Source organism: Lepus europaeus, chromosome 20, assembly GCF_033115175.1.
Source record: "Lepus europaeus isolate LE1 chromosome 20, mLepTim1.pri, whole genome shotgun sequence".
NCBI classification, from domain to species: Eukaryota; Metazoa; Chordata; class Mammalia; order Lagomorpha; family Leporidae; genus Lepus; species Lepus europaeus.
In genome coordinates, this window is record NC_084846.1 from 56,282,655 (window position 1) to 56,303,743 (window position 21,089).

General features: G+C 41.1%; 1 protein-coding gene across 2 annotated transcripts in view; it reads right to left on the reverse strand.

Annotated features, from left to right (window-relative positions):
* The window catches only part of CDK14 (cyclin dependent kinase 14), a 614,674-nt gene that overhangs the window by 330,686 nt on the left and 262,899 nt on the right, over nucleotides 1-21,089 (reverse strand). For both annotated transcript variants that reach the window (XM_062178077.1, XM_062178078.1), the window contains exon 6: nucleotides 7,990-8,084. In XM_062178077.1, coding sequence (XP_062034061.1) covers nucleotides 7,990-8,084 — 95 coding nt within the window. The remainder of the gene's footprint in view (nucleotides 1-7,989; nucleotides 8,085-21,089) is intronic.

Below are 21,089 nucleotides of genomic sequence, written 5' to 3' on the forward strand. Positions count from 1 at the left end.
AGCAAGTCTTAAGTCCAGCATAGATTGAAGGGAAGGGACGACAGGAGGGTGTGAGCATTAGGTATGGCTCATTTGAGGCTACCATCAAACAACAACCACACTTGGTGATCTTATACAATTCTTTTTTTAAAGATTTATTTTATTTATTTGAAAGGCAGAATTACAGAAAAGCAGAGGCAGAGAGGGAGGTCTTCCATCCACTGGTTCACTCCCCAAATGGCCACAACAGCCGAAGCTGGGCCGATCCGAAGCCAGGAGCCTGGAGCTTCTCTTCCAGGTCTCCCATGCGGGTGCAGGGGCCCAAGCACTTGGGCCATGTTCTACTGCCTTCCCAGGCCATAACAGAAGCTGGATTGGAAGTGGAGAGCTGGCACTTGAACTGGAGCCCATATGAGATGACGGCACTGCAGGCGGTGGCTTCATCTGCTATGCCACAGCGCCAGCCCCTCCACTTCTCTTTTTAAAATAATATGTATAACCCAGACAATTTCCAAATCTCTTTCTTGAATCTTTTAAATGCCAGAATAATATCCAGCAGTCTGTGGCATCTCTACGTGCATAGGTAACAGGCATCTCTGACTTCATACATTTTAAGCCTCTCCTGCAGTTTCTATACCTAGCTATACCACATAGGTGCTCAAGCCAATATCCGGGGGACACCGCTGACTCCTCTTTAGATCTCATTCATATATCAAATGTTACAAGATCAATCTTGAAAATGCACCAGAATCCTACCATTTCTCACCACCTCCATCTGAGGTCAGCTCATGCGTATGTCAAACTGAATCTGCCAACTGTTCAGAACATGCCCACCTTCAGTCTACTCTCAAGAAAGTGTCCAGAGAAACCTGATTAAAATACAAGTCATATAAGTCACATCAGCTCACTTCTCTGCTCACGACCTTTTAGTGACTCTCCACCTCACCTTGCGTTAAATGTGAAGAACGAATGCAAAACGTCATATAGTCAAATAATCTACTTTAACTGGGTCTTTCCACCTATTACCCTTGTTCATTCCATTCCAGCCACAGGAGCTCTGATGAATCATACACAAGTATTTTATCTGGAATGTTCTCCCAAATAAAATTGGGTCTCCTTCATTGACCTCCTACAGATTTAAAAAGAAAATTTTCACCTGCCACTTTATCAGCAAAGCTCTCTCTGATCACCTCCACTTCGAATTCATGTGCACATTCATTTTGTCTCACAGGAAGGCTGAAAAATGTTTAATTGCTCTTGGATAGGCTTATCTGAACACTGGAATGCTGATGGAGAGATACTGTTTTCCAAGAACAGATGTTTTATAAAACCATGCAAATTAAAGTATTCTTCAAAGATTTGGAAATCAAAATGTATAAGGCAGTGAAACAAAGTAATTAGTTAAATTGTGTGGCCTGGTGAAAAGGCAGAACCTAACTTTCAGCCTCCAGGCTGCAGAACATCATACACACTGTGAAGACAGTCAGCTCAGGCAGGCTACAGGGTAAAACAGCAGCGACAGAGATCTTCCGTTACATAAGACCAGGGCCAAAGTCTCATCTTGATTCTTTTTAACTTGGCTGATTGACCTCAGTAAGTTAGCTTTAGATTCTCTAGGCATTATTTTTCTTCATCAATAAAATACTGGATAAAAATGCATGCTGTATCTACCTCAAAGGGCTAAACAGAAAAACTAAAAGGATAACATTTTTGAAGAGTGCTTTGTAGAACAGAAAACAATATAAAAAGAACCTTCTGGGATTTATGAAAATTCATAAATCACTTTATATGCTTTTTGGTGACATTTTTCCCATGTAAAATATAAAGTATTTGTTTTATGTAATGTTACTATATTAGTTTGGACTACTTCACTAGTTTACAGCAAAGGAGAAGAAACAAGATTGCTTCTAATGATATCATGACTCACTATGAGATTCTTGTTTTTATTTTTATTTTTTTACAATTTTATTGAGGTTTAACTGATATACAATTAATTGCACAGACTGAATGTATAGAATTTGATGAGTTTGGACATATACCCATGGTATCATCAACATAATCAAGGGTATGAGGCATATCCATCACCTCCACAAGTTTCCCTTGCTATTACTACTTGGTAGCAGGGGCCACAAAATAAAATATACCTTTCTCCTAACTAACTAACTAACTAACTAATATACCCTCCTCCATTCCTAACTCTGAAATGTATGATATTGCACTGTTTCACTTGAGACACTACGTTGTACTCTAGACATTCAGAACTTACTCATCTTATATAATTAAAACCCTGTATCCACTGAACAACTCCACATCTCCCCCTGCTCCCCATCCTCTGGCAACCAACTTTCTATTTTGCTTTTTCTTCTGATGAACAACTATTAAATACGCAATGACAAATGATGTTCCACCTGCTGTGCTCTTCTGTGATTGAAAATAAAAGAGTATCTGAATTTATGGGCAATATATATTTACATAATCATGTTTACCATTATGTTCTTATTTCCACATATAGAATCTGTTCTAAATTTCTCAGTATGGTGTTAAATAGGAAAACATGGCATTCACTTGTCTTGAGCAAAAAAAAAAATTACAAAACTAAATTATTTAACTTTTAAGGAGAAGAAAAATTTGGTAGCAATTCAACTAAATAGATTCTGAAGTTAATGATCCTCAGGTATTTCCTGCATTTCTCTTCCAAGTCTAGAACCCAAACAGGAAAAAAGAGAGCTGTAACTGTATTTCGGACATTCTGAGACCAGATTCCTCTTCAAGCTAACTGAGGCACCCCTTGGTTACAGATGTTTCCTTTACATCTGACAACTACTGCAAAAAGACCCTGGCAATAGCCTGTTTTATGGGCGTCCACATGTTACATGAGTGAGACACAAGCAACCAGAAGAGCACACTTCCCAAAATTTTCCCAACCCTGCAGCCTCCTGGTCATTGTATCCACACAATCTGAAAGTTTGTTTTCCACAGCAGTTAAGTTGCTGCTTGATGCCCACATACCATACCAGAGAGCCAGATTTGAGGTCCAGTTCCTCAGGTTCTGACCCAGCTCCTGCCAACGCACAACCTGGCTGGCTGCAGGTAACTGCTCAAGTAACTGGGTCCCCACCACTCATTTGTGAGGCCCAAACAGAGTTCTGTGCTCCAGTCTTCATGAAGCCTGGCCAAACCCCGGCTGCTGCAGGTATTTGGGGAGTGAACCAGCAGAACGCTCTACCTCTAACTGTGGCCCTCTCTCTTTGCCTTTCAAATAAAATAAAAATAATTTTAAGAAAGCATATAAAAATATTTCAGAACATTTGAGAAACATTCCAGCGAGAGTCAAGAATACCTTATTAGCCAATGAATCACATTAATGCTGACCTTAAAGGTCAGTTGATCAAGTATTTCTTCACATCATCAACTTTTTATCATTTATTTCATTGTTCTGGCCCTCAGAAGGCTTTTTTTTTTTTAAACCTAAAATGTTATGTTATTCATTGAAAACAAAAATGTGTTTGTACTGCATGCACACTATAATATATGGAACTCCTTCACTTGGTAAGACTCAGGTTACAGAGGTACCATATAAAGCCCTTGAAAACAATCCTGAAGTCAAAAGGAAAAATCCACTAGTGCCTATTCTATCTTAAATTATTTAACCTTTGGGGCAAGCACTGTGGCACACTGGGTTAAGAGCCGCCACCTACGCTGCCTGCATCCAGTATGAGCACAGGTCCAAATCCCTTTGAGTCCTGGTTGTTCCCCTTCTGATCCAGCTCCCTGCTATAGCAAGTGGGAAGGCAGCACAGGCCCCTGCCACCCATCTGGAAGACCAGGATGCAGTTCTGGGCTCCTGGCTTCAGCCTGGTTCCAGTCCTGCCCATTACAGTCATAGGAGTGTGAACCAACAGATGGAAGATTCATTCTCTCTCTCTCTCTCTCTCTCTCCCCCCCCCCCTCTCTCTCTAACTCTTCCTTTCAAATAAATAAAAAATCTTTAAAAATATTTACCTTTATTTCATATCTAAAACTTTAATGGGTAGGAGTAATGATTTTTCTTATACCATTTAAGTTAACATACCTCTCCCCTTAAAAAGAAAAGTACTACTAACTACATGAAACTACAAAATCAATGTTACTTCAAAAGTAACTGTAAGGCTAACAATTTTGAAATATGGCAATATCTGTAAGTTTAAGACATTTTAGACTGAAGTGTTTGGTACTGATTTTATATCATCCTAGATAACAAAATTCTGTGTATGTGTTTGTAGATCGCAGAGGAATATTTAGAATAATGTTATAACTTACACATTTGCTTCATGGAAACTTTGTAATTGAAATAAAGGCTTAAATGGTTAGGTTTTCCACCAGTAGAAAAACCTTGAAGTTTTAAGCAGTTTAACCACATTTAGGATTTAACTGGACTCAAGTGAGCATGGCAGAAACAAACAGGAAAGCTTCCCTTCGCTCAACCAAAGTAAAACCACAAATGAAAACAGGAGAAATGCTCCAATTAGGATTTGAAGGAGATGGGTCTGGGTTGATATTACTTATACCCTAGAAGACTTCGGGAAAGTCACTTGATCTCTTTAATCCTTAAGCATCTCTTGTGAAGTGGTGTGAGAATAATCATGCAGCCTCAACACGGATGTCCGGCATAAAACTCCATCAATTTTGGTGGTTCACTTCTGGTACTGTGGTCACACCTATCTTAAATATTCTTTCATCTTTCTGCATCCCACGCTCACAGCAAGCCTTTGGTGTCCTCACGTTTCTTATGCTCTATCCCTCTAAATCTGCTTTAATGCCCAAGGCATTTCCTGCTTCAAAATCACTATTAGCTTCCCACTGCCAGAAAACATGGAAGGAAAGCTGGAGTTATTTCTGCTGGATACTGCGACGAAAGCACCTGACTCAGCTAACCCACTAGACATACAAGATACTGTGACGAAAGCACCTGACTCAGCTAACCCACTAGACATACAAGGACCTTAATTATTCATGATATAACAGGATATTTACAAGGAACGAGCAATTAGAAGGCAGAATAGAAAATAAAATCTTCAGGCAACATCCAAGCCATTATGCTTGTACTAGGCAACAAGGGCAGGCTAACCCAGCTGAGGAAAACTCACCTTAATGGACAAGACTCTCTCATTCTATGGCATAAAGCTCTTTGCTTCCCTAAACTCAGATTTCTTTCTTTTTTATGACTTTATTTATTTATTTAAAAGACAGTTACAGAGAGAGAGAGAGAGGGAGAGACAGAGAGAGACAGATCGTCCATCCACTGGTTCACTCCCCCAAATGGCTGCAACAGGTTGAAGCCAGGAGCCAGGAGTTACATCCGGATCTCCCATGTTGGGGCAGAAGCCCAGGTACTTGGGCCATCCTATGTTGGTTTCCCAAGCGCATTAGCAGGGAGTGGATCAGAAGTGGAGCAGCTGGCCCATAAAGGATGCTGGGACTGCAGGCAGCAGGCAGCTTTACCTGCTACACCACAGCACCAGCCCCCCAAATTCAGATTTCATGGATTCACTGAAACATCTTTTACTTGAATCATCAAAAACAAAATCAAACAAACCAGGTACCATAGAAAAAGTACATCACAGAGAGCAACAAGATAGGAGATAGAGAGGACAGAAAAAAAGGAGAAAGTCAAAAACAAAGCTAAGTCAAGAGGAAAAACTGTTGAGAAGAACTGAAGAAGAAGTAGTGCAACCTTAAGTCATGAACACAGGAGCTTGGCTCCTTCGCTAACAGGAAGTGGCTGGGTATGACACGTTACTTGTTGAGCTCTTCATATGTCCATGCTATCGTGTGCTTGATTTATGAGGACCTGGGAGACAAGGGTAGGAGTATGGGAATGACGGCGGGTATGGTGGGAAGAATCACTATGATCTTAAAGTTGTACATATGAAATACATAACGTTTGTATTCTGTAAATACAAAGTTTCTGAGGGGAGGGGAGAAAAGAGGATCTGGGAAATCTCCCCAGGAACCAGGATCAGGGAAATTTTCACTCACATAAAGAAAAACGACTGTATTTATGTCAGTCTTAGCAAATATTGCAGAAAATGAATGTCTTTGCTTTTGTTTGGCAACTCCACAAAATATAAAATCATCAAATGAGATTTGGCTCAACATGTATGCTTTTAGTCTGACAAATACATTTCATTTTCTGTTAAGGTTTGAAGGTGGGGCCAGCATTGTGGCACAGTGGGGTTATGGCTCCAGTTGCAACACCAACATCCCCTATCATAGTGCTGGTTTGAGTTCTGACTGCTCTGCTTCTGATCCAACTTCCTGATAATGTGCCTGGGAAGGCAGCAGATGATGACCCAAGAACTTGGGCCCCTGCCAACCATGTGGGAGACCAGGATGGAGTTCTTGGCTCCTGGCTTTAGCCTGGCTGTTGCATCAACTTGGGGAGTGAAACAGTGGATGGAAGAACTCTCTCTCTTTCTCTCTCTCTCTCTCTCTTTCACTCTGTTTCTCTGCCTTTTAAATAAATAAATGTTTTTTTTTTTTAAAAAGATTGGGAGGATATATTTTCACACTATTTTTGCTAGTTTCTCTACCCAGCATTACTGATTCTGGTGCCAAAACTATTTTCCTACCTTTCAGTTTAATTATTCAAATGAAGCAGGCAATAAGCATATTTTTGAACTCTCAGTTTTATAAAATATTAACAAAGTTAGTCAAGTATAGTTAGAAAAATCTAGATTTGGTTGAAATATGTAAACTAAACATACTGGAAAGTATGAATCCAAAAATTCCAGCCCCCAATCAGCTGAATACATTTTATTGACTCCAAAATCATGGATTAAACAAAAGAAATTATATTTGCATTGATGTGTGAATCTGTATCCATTCTTGGTAGCTCAGCAATAGCTGTCCTTGCAGCCACATTACCATATTATTCAAATGTATCTATCATTTATATGTAAATAGACAAGATGAATGGCTTCTTCATAAGACAACAATTTTCAAATGACAAACAGACACAGGCAGGCACTAGCAAGACAAAATTGCTGCAAATATTCATTCCTTTCTATTTTTTGAGAAAAAATACAAGCTATTTCACATTTTTTAAAAAAGTAGTATGGTAATTACAAAATGCGATCTTAATACATTCACAATACCAACAGCCACTCTTTTCAATAAAAGTCTGAAGCAACGTCATTTGTGTCTTATAAATTACATGTTCTCAGATCCATCTGTGAAAACTGTGATGTTAATTATCATGGTTACATTTCATGATTCCACCGTTAAATGCTGTGGTCGTGCTACACAAACACCATGTTTTTCTAAGGGAAATGGAGAAAGATTAATTGTGAGTGCAAGTCTAAGTCTTCCAGAAGCACTACTCTCAACACAATAAGATCATTACATGTGTGCCATGCAAATTGGAAGTTTTAATTAATAGCTGAAATGCCAACTCAGGGAAAGAACCTTGAAGTCTAAATTGTAAGTATGAGACTTTCCTCTACTACACACACGCGCACGCACACACACACAAAATATCCAAATAAGGAGGCCTTTTTTGTTGTTTGTTTTTTTGAGTGACAGAGAGACACAGCTTCCAATACCTGGTTTATTCCCCAAATGCTCACAATGCCCAAGCCTAGTGCTAGTGGGGCCAAAGCCGGCAAAGCCAGGATCCAGGAACTCAATCCAGGTTTCCCATGTGAATGGCACAAACCCGTGTAGCTGAGCCATCGCTGCTATCTGCCAGGGTATGCATTATTAGGAAGTTGGCTGGACTCAGACATCAGGTAACAAATCCATTATAAACAGATAATATATTTGATGAAAATCCAACTTAACAATTTCTGGATTTTTCTAAGATGTAAAATATTCAAATATCTCTTAATAGGGTCACTCTGCAAAATTACAAGTCTCACATACTCATATGAATACTCAATTCAGTACAGCTATCTAGAAATAAAACTTTAGAAGAAACAACACTAAGCATTGCATTCCTATTTTATAAGTGTGAATTCTTACTTGACTTACCACATATTCAAACACAAGTGTCAGTGTCTCCTTGGTATGGATGATGTCATGAAGCAGCACTATGTTAGCATGTTTTAGTCCTTTTAACAGAGAAGCTGGAAAAAAGTGGACAGAGAGACAATTTATCATAGGCATCAGTGAGCTAATACGTTCATTATTATTTTGGCACATTGACAGATGAAAGAGAACTCATTTCTCAAATCCAGGGCCAATAACTATTCAGAATGAGGGGTAGAAGAGCATAGTTTCCATTTAGAAGATCCCCCTCCCAATTATTTCATCTGTCATTTGTTATTAATCTCTACCTAGGTTCCACTATGTTCACAAAACAGATCTGGCATGATTTCAATTCTTCTTAAACTGCTCAGGTTTGTTTTATTACTGAACATATGGTGGCCGGTGCTGTGGCATGGTAGGCTGAGTCTCTGCCTGTGGTGCTTGCATCCCATACAGGTGCTGGTTCGAGTCCCAGCTGCTCCACTTCCAAACCAGCTCTCTGCTTATGGCCTGAGAAAGCAATGGAAGATGGTCCAAGTGCTTGGGCTCCTGCACCTGCAAGACCTGGAAGAAGCTGTTGGCTCCTGGCTATGGATTGGCCCAGCTCAGGCCTTTGCAGCCATTTGGGGAGTGAACCAGTGGATGAAAGACCTTTCTCTCTGTTTTTCCCTCCCTCTGTTACTCTCTCTCCAATAAATAAATAAAATATTTTTTAAAAATTACACAATATATTATTTAATCTTGGTATAACAGGGTCTGGGCTATGTATTCTGCTGATGTTGTATGGAGAGCTCAACCAATGTGAACTGCTGTTTAATGACGTCAACTGAGTTCTATCCTTGCTGATTTTCTGAATAGTGGTTTTATCAGCTACTGAGAGGGGATTCTGATATTCCCAAATGTAACTGTGGATTTGTCCATTTCCAATTTGAGTTAATGGCAGTTTTTTACTTCTGGAATACACTTAGTATTTCTATGTGGTGGGTTTTTTGTTTGTTTGCTTGTTTTTGTAAATTGACTCTTTGATCAATGTAAAAAGGCTCTCTTTCTCTCTGGTAATCTCTTTGCTACTTCTTTGCACCTATGTGGGAGATTCAGAATAAGCTACTGGCTTCAGCCTGGCCCAGCCCTGGTCATTGAACCCATTTGGGGAGTGAACCAGCAGATGGAAGACCTCTCTCCCTATATCTACCTCTCTCTGTAACTCTGCCTTTCAAAAAAAAAAATCTTTTTTTAAAAAAAAAATGCACATACAGCAGTTCATCCACCCATCCTTCCATCCTCCCATCTGTGCTAAATTTCTTCAGGCAGTCTTCATAAGCTTCCCCCACACCGCTCTCTACAATCCAGTTCTTGCTTCTGTCTCCTAAGTTCTGCATCATGTGTGCTTTTTATTTGCTTTCCTTGTTGGATTTAGGACTTTTGGAATCATCTGAGTAAGAAGACTCAAGATTAGGCAGCCACCATTCATTGTCCTTCAAAGCCTTTGTAACACGGGGATTGTTTTTCCATCAATATATCCCTGCTCCTGGGATCGAGGCCTCATCCACAGCAGCAACTCAGTACATTCACTGAATGCCATCAAGTGGATTCCCTGGAGATGGAGCCTGAGTAGGGGCTGCCATTTGTAGCTCCTCCTCAAGTTGGACCTGTATTTCTCTTTCTCTCAGTCCAACACTAGCCCAAACTTCAACCTGATAATACTCAGGTTCAACACTTTTATAAACATGTAATTTGTCAACGGCAAGAACAAAAATATCATTCACACTGACAGCTAATGGGTGTGGCTGATTCCAACACTGTAAGACAACAAGAAGTGCATCCCCATGAAAAGTCAGTCAGCAACATCAATGTGTATCAACCGGCTAACCATTGTGGGGAGGCCTTCTTTTTCGCCATGCATTCATCTGCCAAGAGCAAGTTTTGCACAATAAAAACCTTACACTAAAAACATCTACACATTTATTTTACCTGAGCTCTATACATTACCACAAAGTGAGTAAATAATTATACAATAAAACCATGGTGCCTAAGCTCTGAAGAAAGAATCACTGCAAATTTACCGCAGAGTTTAAGACTGTCAAATCTAAAAATTACAGGCTTCTCTCTTTTAATACTTCAACGAGATCATCAGCCTTAAGCAATTAAAACTTTCTATTGAATAGCTAGCTTTCAGCTATTGAGCTGGGAACCAACTTCACATCTGCGCATTTTTAAAGTGGACATAGTCATTTCTGTACCACTCTCCTGAGGCAGACGTATGCTCAGAGACCATTAATTCAGATCCCAACAGGGCCCTTGGGGATGGCCAGGGATGGTGCTTGAGGGACCCTTACAGGTGAAATGAATTCAGGACCTCCAGACCACTGTGTTGTGAGAGAGAAAGTGACTGTGTGAGGCGTGTTTTGCAAACAGGTTGTGTAACACTGTCCTTAATCTTGTCCCGTTTCATTTTTCAAGTTATCCCCTCAGGCTGTCACACTCAGTGGTGATGCACTCTTTCAGGCAACGAGTCCGAAAAGGCACTGACGCTTCCATTTCACCAAGAATTCCTTACCCTGAGGACCCTTGCTCCGGTGCCCTACCACTGCCTGTCTTCTCTCACCACGTACATCTAAAACGTGTCTCATTGCTCAAAGTAGCAGCTGCACACCCGTTATTCCCACATGGTTTTTCTTTCCCTACCATTTCAGGGAAGTAAAATTTCTGCCATCATTCATCTTAGGAGAAAATACTTTTTTTTTTTTTTTACCCTTACAGGGATAAATAGCACAGAGAAAGTCATGTCATATTTTTTTAAAGATTTATTTATTTATTTGAAAGGCAGAGTCACAGAGAGGCAGAGGCACAGAGAGAGAGGTCTTCCATCCGCTGGGTCACTCCCCACATGGCCGCAGTGGCTGGAGCTGCACTGATCCGAATCCAGGAGCCAGGAGTTTATTCTGGGTCTCCCATACAGGTTCAGGGGCCCAAGCACTCGGGCCAACTTCTACTGCTTTCCCAGACCGTAGTAGACAGATGGATCTGAAGAGAAGCAGCCGGGACTTGAACTGGCGCCCATATGGGACTTACCAGATACTCCACAGCACCAGCCCCTTTTTCTTTTAAGATTAACATGCTGAATTTGTACACAGATGATGTAAGAGCCATTAATTTCAAGCTGATGGAAGGAAAATGGCACTAAAGTATGGAGAGCAGTCTTCAGCATATACCAACATCAGGTGAGTGACAGATGTGGCCATGTTTGCACCTGTGCCAGCTACTGCACTTCCTGTTCCAGTCCACGCAGATAAATCTCCTTGGCTGCCAAGTCTGACCAGTGACTGGTGCTTACTAGTTCTAGACCTGCTATATCTCTCTCTCCAAGGCAAAATGTTGAAATAACACCCTACATAGTCCTAATGTTATCATAAATAAGCCACGTGTTATGTGCTGATCATTTACATACAAAACAAATCCTGCAACATTAGCATTAGTAATTCCAACACACTTGGCTTCCTCAGAAATTTTAGGTAAACATATGGCATAATTTTAAATGCATTCCACCAGTGATGGTTGAAAAGGTGCAATTGTATAGGATGTAAAAAACTTATAGTTAGGGTTGAGGATAAAATTTATAACAAATGTTTTAGTGCTGTGATGTCAAAACAATATGGAAGTTAAAAAAACTTTTGTTCATAAAGTTAATTGCCCACCCCCTCCTACCACCACATACACACAAAGTCCCAGCAGGGAACCTTCCCAAAGGTTGGTACCAGGATCCTAATAGGTACTCAACACCAATGTTCACACCATAGCCTACCACTTTTGAGAATACACATCTTAAGTTTCCAACATGAAGGCAATAAATCTTGTTCCAAATGCTAATCCCATCATGACTAAGATACATTTTGGATCAGATGAGAAAATCAGAGTAGGTTTATTTTATCATGGACCCAGTGCAGGGTTAAAAAAAATGTTGTTAAAGAAAAATAAACCTCTTTTATATTTGAGATGCTTTTCCAGTTCATTATTTTGATATCCAACTAAGAAAGATTGTTCACAAATACAAACAACACATCCTCGCACACTTCCACTTTAGCCTCTGGAAAGAAACAGCACATTCACATTTTCCTTTCATCTTTTTTTTTTTTTTTTGATGCATTCTTGCTCAGTGGGGAGCAAAGGGGGGACTTCTTGACTTTCTCAGAAGACAAGAACTGCTACCCATAAAACCCAAGGAGCCAACCATACCTCAAGCTACAAACACAACAGACATCAACATTTTCTTCCAACCTATAGAAACATAACTCTACGGCTACTGAAATTCACTTTTTTACTACAAACAATAAAACCACGTTCAACTAAGAAGTTCTGTCTCACTTGCCAGTGGATCCTGAAGATTTCCAAAGCTAAAATATTCTGAGTGGGAAAACCTTAAAGAGGAATTTAAAAAGAAAAAGGGGAAGGGTTGCTCGTTTCACTGTGTCTGTGATGAGATAGTCTAGACAGAAAAAAGCAGGTGTGTTCCTGAGGACGGATAGGCAGCTCCAGGGCAGCGCATCTGCACTTCCACACAGCACACTGCCTAACAGGCCTGCGGACTGAGAATGTGACAGGGGACTCTCGAAAATAAGGGAGACAAAAAAGCTAAAAAATATAAAGAAATGCCTTCCTTTATTAGGGGTTCAGTCTTTGCAGATGTAAATCCAATCGAGCCTTTTGTCTGGCACAATAAGGACTCTCTTTCCTATGAAAGCCTCAGTGTCTCCTATTTCTGTTCAAGCACCCTGTTACAAGACAGCAATTACAGAACCTGGCATTCTGCTTCACTCTGGACCTTCCCCAGTATCTAATGCAATAAATACATGCACACCACACAGAATTCTCAACTGACAAATCAAGCAAATGAGAATCAGGTTACAAAAATGCGATTGCATCTTTGTATGTATTTTTTTTTGTAATTTATACACAAAGAGTCATCTGTGGGTTATGGCAGAAACAGTCACAGCTAACCCACATTACAAGGTTAAAATAAGTGTGGTGTCATCTAAACTGAAGTTAACTAAAATCACATTTGGGATTTAGACATATGTTTTTCTGTTCACAGATGTCATCCAAACGTATGGAGTTTTGGTCAAGAATACTTTATAAATACCATATGCATTGTTTCCTATCCATGAAAAGTCTGCTTTTTATACTTGCTTCTTAATTGAGTTTTCTATTTGGGAATGGGCAAAATTCAATTACCCTGCATATTCCTCCTGGTCTAACACCCATTAATTCTCTTAACTTCACAGAACTTGAAATGCGGGACTGGGAATTCCAACCTCACATTCCCACTTACCACAGATACCAGTTTACCCATCACTTGAATAGTGGCGAACAGCAGTTAGCAGGGGGCTACTCCCACACTGCAGTGTCACCTGACCTCACTGACTGCTTACTAAATCACTCTAAAACATATGCCTTCAATGGTACAGCTTAACCACATGAACTGCCAATATTTGACATTGCTGACCTATTACCACAGCAATTTGACAGCGTTCAACCTAATAGAGTTTATGTAACTCAAAATAATTTTAACTTTTTCAGAAATGCATTGTTACCTTTACTACTATTAATGCCCAAACCATTTAATTTGCTGCACCAACTAATATGCAGCCACAGTACCATCACAACAAGGAATCATCCTAACTGCAGTGGAATTCTCCATGTCTCATCCCCCCTCCCTTCAGGTACTGGTGGAAACACTCTAGGAGGGTCCTTTTCCCCATGTTAGTCTATGGCAGGCTTGTGCCAACCTATAATTTGCTCTCATATCACACATCAATCTCAAATGTTGAAACTGTTCCTTGTCTAAATAGTTACTTTTCTTGTGTTAATTTACTCAGTGCAGAAGATTATCAGCTTCTGTGTCTGCAGTTACTGCTGCTTCAACCTGTAAATGACCTAGCCAGGCTTCCCCATGCTGCAGTTCCCCTTGCTCCTATGTGACCCGGACAAGCCTGCGCGCATACGGGCACTGCCTCGATGCTAGGCAGGGATTCTTCTCAAAAGGGGACACTGCCAAGCCACTGCCCCAGAAACGAAGGCTGCCTAGCAGCAGGGCTGCGAATGCTGTTGACTGTGCTCCAGGTACTGTCTTCAGACAGAAAAGAGACAAGTTTAGGAACTGAGGGTTTCTGTAAGACTTGATAACAGCAGCGCTGCTTCCTGTCTGGCTATACACACTATGATTAAAAGCAGTTAGCTCCTCCGCCTTGCAGCGCCGGCACACCGGGTTCTAGTCCCGGTCGAGGGGCCGGATTCTGTCCTGGTTGCCCCTCTTCCAGGCCAGCTCTCTGCTGTGGCCCGGGAGTGCAGTGGAGGATGGCCCAAGTGCTTGGGCCCTGTACCCCATGGGAGACCAGGAGAAGCACCTGGCTCCTGCCTTCGGATCAGTGCGGTGCGCCGGCTGCAGCGCACTGGCCACGGCGGCCATTGGAGGGTGAACCAACGGCAAAGGAAGACCTTTCTCTCTGTCTCTCTCACTGTCCACTCTGCCTGTCAAAAAATAAAAATAAAAAAAAAATTTTAAAAAAGCAGTTAGCATGGTTTGCTTTATTTTAAATATTTTACTTTATTAATGTAAGTTACATGAATAGTCAGCAAGAACACTACAAAGCATGCAATCGAAAAGATGTGGTTTGGCACCAAGCCCCTGTGTTGCCTGGTTAAGAAGAGCAAACACTTACATCACATTAACTTGTGCTATTGACTAGGCTAAGTCAGTCTCTCTTTACAGGAAAGTATGTGGATAACGATTACCCTATTCTTTCATGCAAATACAGGTAAGTTCAAAGTCTAGAAAGGACTATCTGTGCCAAGGCTGCAAGTCCCAGTACTTCAAGGCATGCACATGAGACACTCAACTCTGTAAGGCATCAGACCGAAGCACTTTTAGACTCTTCCATCAAACAATGCTGTTGTGCAATATTTCTGCAGATACTTTAGGCTCCACCCACCTCGTCAGGAATAAGGCTGTGCACGTTGTGACGGTTACAGCCAGACACCAAGCACGCAGTATGTCTCAAAGCATGGTCCTCTAGCTATGTATAGCAAATTCAACTGTTGCACCTGACATCAACACAGATTCACTGGGTCCTAACCCAAACCTACCAAATCTGAGTTTATAGGGATGGGTCCCAGATACACACAAACAGCAAAGCATGCCCACATACACACGCATAACCATTGAGCTAGAGTCCATGGAAAGGTATAGCCTTGAGCTAGAAGACACAGACATTCTTTATTCTACAAATTTGATGGTTTTTTTTAATTGTATAGTTTTTTTTTTTCCCTTGTTCAGTACAAAACCTCTCAAAGTATCAGCATATCAAGTTCTCCATTGTGAATAAAATGTTGATAAGGTCATGGTTACATGCCCTTTTCAATCCCATCACAATTTTTAAAATCTGAGGGGCAGTAAGACTTGTTATAAAATGCGTCATAGCTAGGGCTTTGGTAACCAGATACAATCAATGGGTCTGAAGATGCTGTAAAGGAGATTATGAGATCAGAGAAGTAGGGATCATGAAAAATGGGGACGAATTTTAGTTGGAGCTGGGCTGGAATTTTGAACATGGCACTAACTTCAATTACCCAAATGATAAAGTTAAAGCTAAAAGAATTATAATCTCAGCCCAGTTCAGGGCAAAGCGCACAACCCCACAACCTGTGTTTCTCTCTGGGCGGTTAGCACCACCTCCTACGTCTGACACAAACTACACTGAGGTGTGGCAGAGGCCTTAACTCTGCCATGCTGCCTCAAACCAGCCATGGTCCTGGCGTATAAGGAAGGGCACTGATACCCCGCACCCACTTTTGCTTCCCTGCCACCTCCTGCCCACCACCCCCTCACCCTGTCCTCCCTCTCAGCATCCAGCAATGCGCAACCGCTGTAACACAATGTCAGGTCTGCTCGGACACTACAAGTGCTCAGGACATTTCATCTAAAAAAATTCATTACGGAGTCAGCCAGGCCTCTTCCAACTGTACAGCGGCAGAGGCTGGCAAATCCTAACCCCCTAGTAGTGTCATTTCTCTCCAATCAAGGCAGCATTTGAAGGAGACTACTCTATATCTGGAAACACATAAAAGCAAGACAGGAAAGCAAACATACTATTATCAAGGGCAGAGTGACTTATCTTAAGTGTTCAGTATTCAGAAGCCTGGGATGATAAAAACAAAATTGTTTATGCAAAGTTACCTACAGCAAACTGTGATTTAATGACTTTGGGGAGATCCTCCCAACTTTCTCTGGCGAGAAGGACTTCCCAAATATCTTTAACATTACAGAAGTCAGTTCAGTACAAGAAATAATAACTTCAAGAAATTGTATGAGTTTCCTGTCAGCAAGTGACAACACTTTAGGAATGTCGATTTCATGCAGCGAATTCCACAATCATTTCAGTTAAAGCATTCAGAAGTATGATCTTCCATAACCACATGAGCAAAGTAAAAGACAAGTAAATTATACATTATATAATTTATGCTATACTAAGGTAAGTCCAGATTGTCATGGTATCATGGTAGTTTAAAAGAAAAGAGAGAGAGACTCCAGAAAAGAACAAAGGGGAAAAGAAAAGGAAGTTGCTCAGGTGTGGTCACAAATTTTCTAGAAATTCCGTATTTCTGTCTCTACCACTGCCACCTGAAGGATTTGGAGGGGATAGGTAATATGACCATACAGCCCTCTAGATCAGAATCTCTGACTCTTGATATTTTGAGCCTCAACATTGTGACATTCGAGGGAGTTTCTTAGTGTCTCTGTAAGGGTCACTGGTCACTGGTCTTGGCAATAGCTCCTAGTTTCTAGTCTGCCAATCTATAAAAGGCAGGCAGATCCTGAGATTACAGCAAACATCCATGCTTTATCACTACTATCACCTTCTCAAATGTATCTGACCTCTTACCGACTCGCATTTCTCTTCCTAATAAAATTTTCTTATTTCATGTACCTTACATACTCGCCCACACAAACACATACATACACACACATATTTAGAACCTTACTGCATTGAATACATCTATACAGCCACTGATATAAAGGGTGATAAATTCACCAAGGATACTGAAATAATCTTCATAGAACTGTAAAGCTGACCATTATCTCCAAGAACATTTAATCCGACTCCCTTCATTTGACAACTGAGGCCACCTAAAATATAGAGACATTTGGCCACAGGTCACAAACCCTGGCCTGATTCCTGTTAACAGTGCAATTCTGCCTCTGTAGTCCAGGTAAGCATTTGCTGCTTCTCCCTTTGTCTTAGTTTTGCCCTCATTTCTAGTTTATTGATGTGGTCATGGTTTTCCATTATCTCCTTATCTTTCCAGGTGCTGAGGGCAGAGAAGCCTGAAGCTAAGTAGCCTAGAAGGACATCAGATATCTCTTGATTGTGGGGAAAACTATTCACTAGCAGCATCACCACCTCCACTTAAGAGGTTTAAAAAGAGTAATAAGTAAAGAAGGGAGTGGAAGGGAGAAACTGCTGTTGCAATCTGCTTTTTAAAATTGCCTTTATCTGATCAACTCCATCTCTTCTTAAAAACCTTTCTCATCAGCTGCTTACAGGGCTTACAAGGACCTGCACAATGGGCACTGGATGGAGCTCTCTCTTCCTCAGGCATCCCCCTGCCTCTGGCCCTCAGCCTTCACAAGTAGTCCTTTCTTTTCCCTCTCCCCTCACCCCTGAGCCTCACCAATTCCCACCATCTCTTCTCTCGGAAGCCTTCCTGGACCCCCAACACTTAAGGTGTAGTTGCTACCAATCCCTCTGCACAATACTATAATTACCTGATGACCTAGTTCTACCTATCTGCAACCTCCTCTCCTTATTTGCACTTAACTCCTGCTGTGCCCACAGCATTCAGTTCAGTGCTGAGTTTATAGAAGATGCCTATTAAGTGCTAGCTGAATAATGCATGCTTGAGTGAGAAAAATCAAATCCTTAAATGATCTTCCATAAAGCGCTGCAGGCAGCGCGGTCCTAGTATTGCATTCTGCTGCAGATTGGTTACCTTACAACCACGTGTTTAGGCCAGCCTGGTTATGTTGATCAAGATACATCCACTATCATTCTTATGTTAATTGACAAACACTCGGAGGCTGCATATTTCAATGGATTTCAAAAGAAGCAAAGAAACACCCTTTACAATGTCATTAGAAGTCTTCCTTTTCTAAGAGAGTAAAATGCTGTATAAATGCTGTAAAACAGGTGTTTTATTTCCACTCATATTTCAGATTATGGAAAGACGGTAAAAATTTGCTTTGGAAGTATAATGTATTTCCAGAAGCTCCTGTCAGGAACTAAAATTGCATGCTAACATTCTTCACAGCACGAGGTAAGATTACAAACAATAAGGTAGTATCAGTGAGTAAAGGAAGGGCTCTCACCACAGGTGGATTTACAGGGGACCCAAATCCAACCCACAGTACAATGTTTAAAATTTTGATTAAAGATTTAGAGATTAGGTGATTGCATGTAAGATGCAGAACCCAAGCTTTTCTAGCAAAATCAGAATCCTTGGCATCCTGAGCTCCATGGTTAAAGCTGCAGAAATGTACCTGGCCCCTGTACAAGCATCCCTGCCCTCTCACGCTGCCAGGTAGCACAGGGTCTAGGACTTGTTATTTACTGGACTTCTAAGTTTGTGATCCACGAATCAGTACCTGAGCAACAGGTATAAAAGCCCAACATCACGTTGAATGTAGAATATAAAGTAACAATTTTGAGGAAACTGGAAGGCAAGTCAAGGAGGGTTTTATGAGTCCTATAAATCAAAGAGATTAAGAAATGGGGCCAGAAGGAGAACAAGGGAGAAGCTAGTATAGGATGGTCATAATTCCTACGAAAGAGAAATAGTCAGAAATACAAGTAAAATTAAGTTGAATTGTTTATCTCAAAGATGCAGTGAAACTTACCAGGTGGAACGGACATTTACTCCAACTGATAAACTCTTTCAGGTAAGAATACTGAGGCCTAGGACAGTGTCAAGAATCATACCTTTTGGAATGTCTCTTCTCTCTAGTCCTATGCTGCTCCAATTACTTTTTATTAAGAGTCTGAGGTTTACTCGTAATAAAATGGACAAATTCAAGGTAGGAACAAAGAGCTAACAGCCATGGTGGACCAAGAGCCAGGCTTCTGACTCCCAAGCCACCCCCCGACAACACAAGGGACAGAAACTGAACAGAGAACTAGGCAACCATCCAAGAGGAAATCTAGTATGTGGACTTCAGAATATATTAATGTGTTTAACACCTAATATTGATAAAGATGAGAGGAAATAAATCTACAATATTTGAGGTCAGAAGGTAACTGGGTTCAGGGGGAGGTGGGTGGGGAGCCAAGATTGGTAATCATCTACCAAAAATTAAAATCTTTCTCAAAGCCCTTGAACCACCATGTCTCCTGTGAATTTATCTTTATAGACATTAGGGGCAGAAATAAGCAAAGACACATTATAGAATGTTCACTTCATTGTTAATCATAAAAAGGGAAATTTATAACTAACCTAAACTGTCATTCATTATGTTCTGGTTAAATGAAATATGGCACATTCATATAACAGAAAAATCGGGTAGACATTAAAAATATGCAGTAGTTCTACTGCAAGTAATTATATCAAAACATGTCTAAGATATATTGGGGAAGGGGGAAAAAGCATCTAGTAGAGAACTGTATGTATTTAAATAGAAAGTGGATGGGGCAGACCTACTCTAGAAGCTGTGAACAGAGGCTACCTGTGCAGGCTGATACAGAGCTCAGAGAATACAGTACAGATCGGCTGCTGGTTTATCTTTTATCTTACATTTATTATTCAACTTACATGATTTTACCTAGATAATCCATTATATTATTTTGCAAATTTAGCTAAAAATATTAATAAAATGTTTTTAAATTTTGTTTTCTACTTTCTTCTTAGACAGGTATCTCTCTTTTTTTTTTTTTTTTTTTTTTTGACAGGCAGAGTTAGACAGTGAGAGAGAGAGACAGACAGACAGAGAGAAAGGTCTTCCTTCCGTTGGCTCAACCCCCAAATGGCCGATACGGCTGGTGCACTGCGCCAATCTGAAGCCAGGAGCCAGGTGCCTCTCCCTGATCTCCCATGCGGGTGCAGGGCCCAAACACCTGGGCCATCCTCCACTGCCTTTCCAGGCCACAGCAGAGAGCTGGACTGGAAGAGGAGCAACCGGGACAGATTCCGGTGCCCCAACCCAGACTAGGACCCAGGGTACTGGTGCCACAGGTGGAGGATTAGCCTAGTGAGCCGCGGCGCCAGCCCTAGACAGGTATCTCCTTAACAAACCACTTGTTCACTCCTTCAACTATAGTTATTGAATACCTATGTTCTGTTTGTGATTATCTAATCTTGAAAGATACAGAAAAGTACAGCAAGTGCTGGAAGACTTCTAATAGTCCCTCCTGGAATATGAGCAAAAATTACTCTATGTGTTGGGTAGCTCTGTAGTAGACAAGCAACTGAGAGCAAATCTAGAAGCTTTGTCATGACTTGCCGACAGGAATGTTTTGTTAAGTACAACTACCGGCCCTACTAGATAAAGCAATGGAACCAAAACTCTCCTGAGGGGGTCATCAAAGAGAAGACAATGAGAAATACGGTCCTACTTGCTCCTCCTCCATTTATACAGAACAGCTTTGGGGAAATGGATCAACCAGAAAACAACTTGCTCCTGACACATAAGAGGAGGGAAGAGGGGAATTGTAGGGCGAGAGTGTCTATGGAGTCTGTGCTGCGTGCCATTTTAATTATTCAAGTGACACTCAATGGTTTCCAATGAATCATGTCATAAAAATAAGGCAAGCAATCACCGAGTGATGACTGATTGTACCCAGGGCTGGCCACACACTCATGCTGCCTAGGACATGATCCTCACACACCTTGGCATGGGCATCCCTTTTTGGCTCCTGAGATGCTGTGTAGTGTGGTGGAAAGGAGTAGAACTACTTCCAGCAAACGGAGCTTGTCTCTACACGAGCATTCCTGAAGCTGGTCAGGAGAAAGTGTGGCAACAGCACAGACTATGGCACAGAAAAGACGAGTCTTAACTGGAC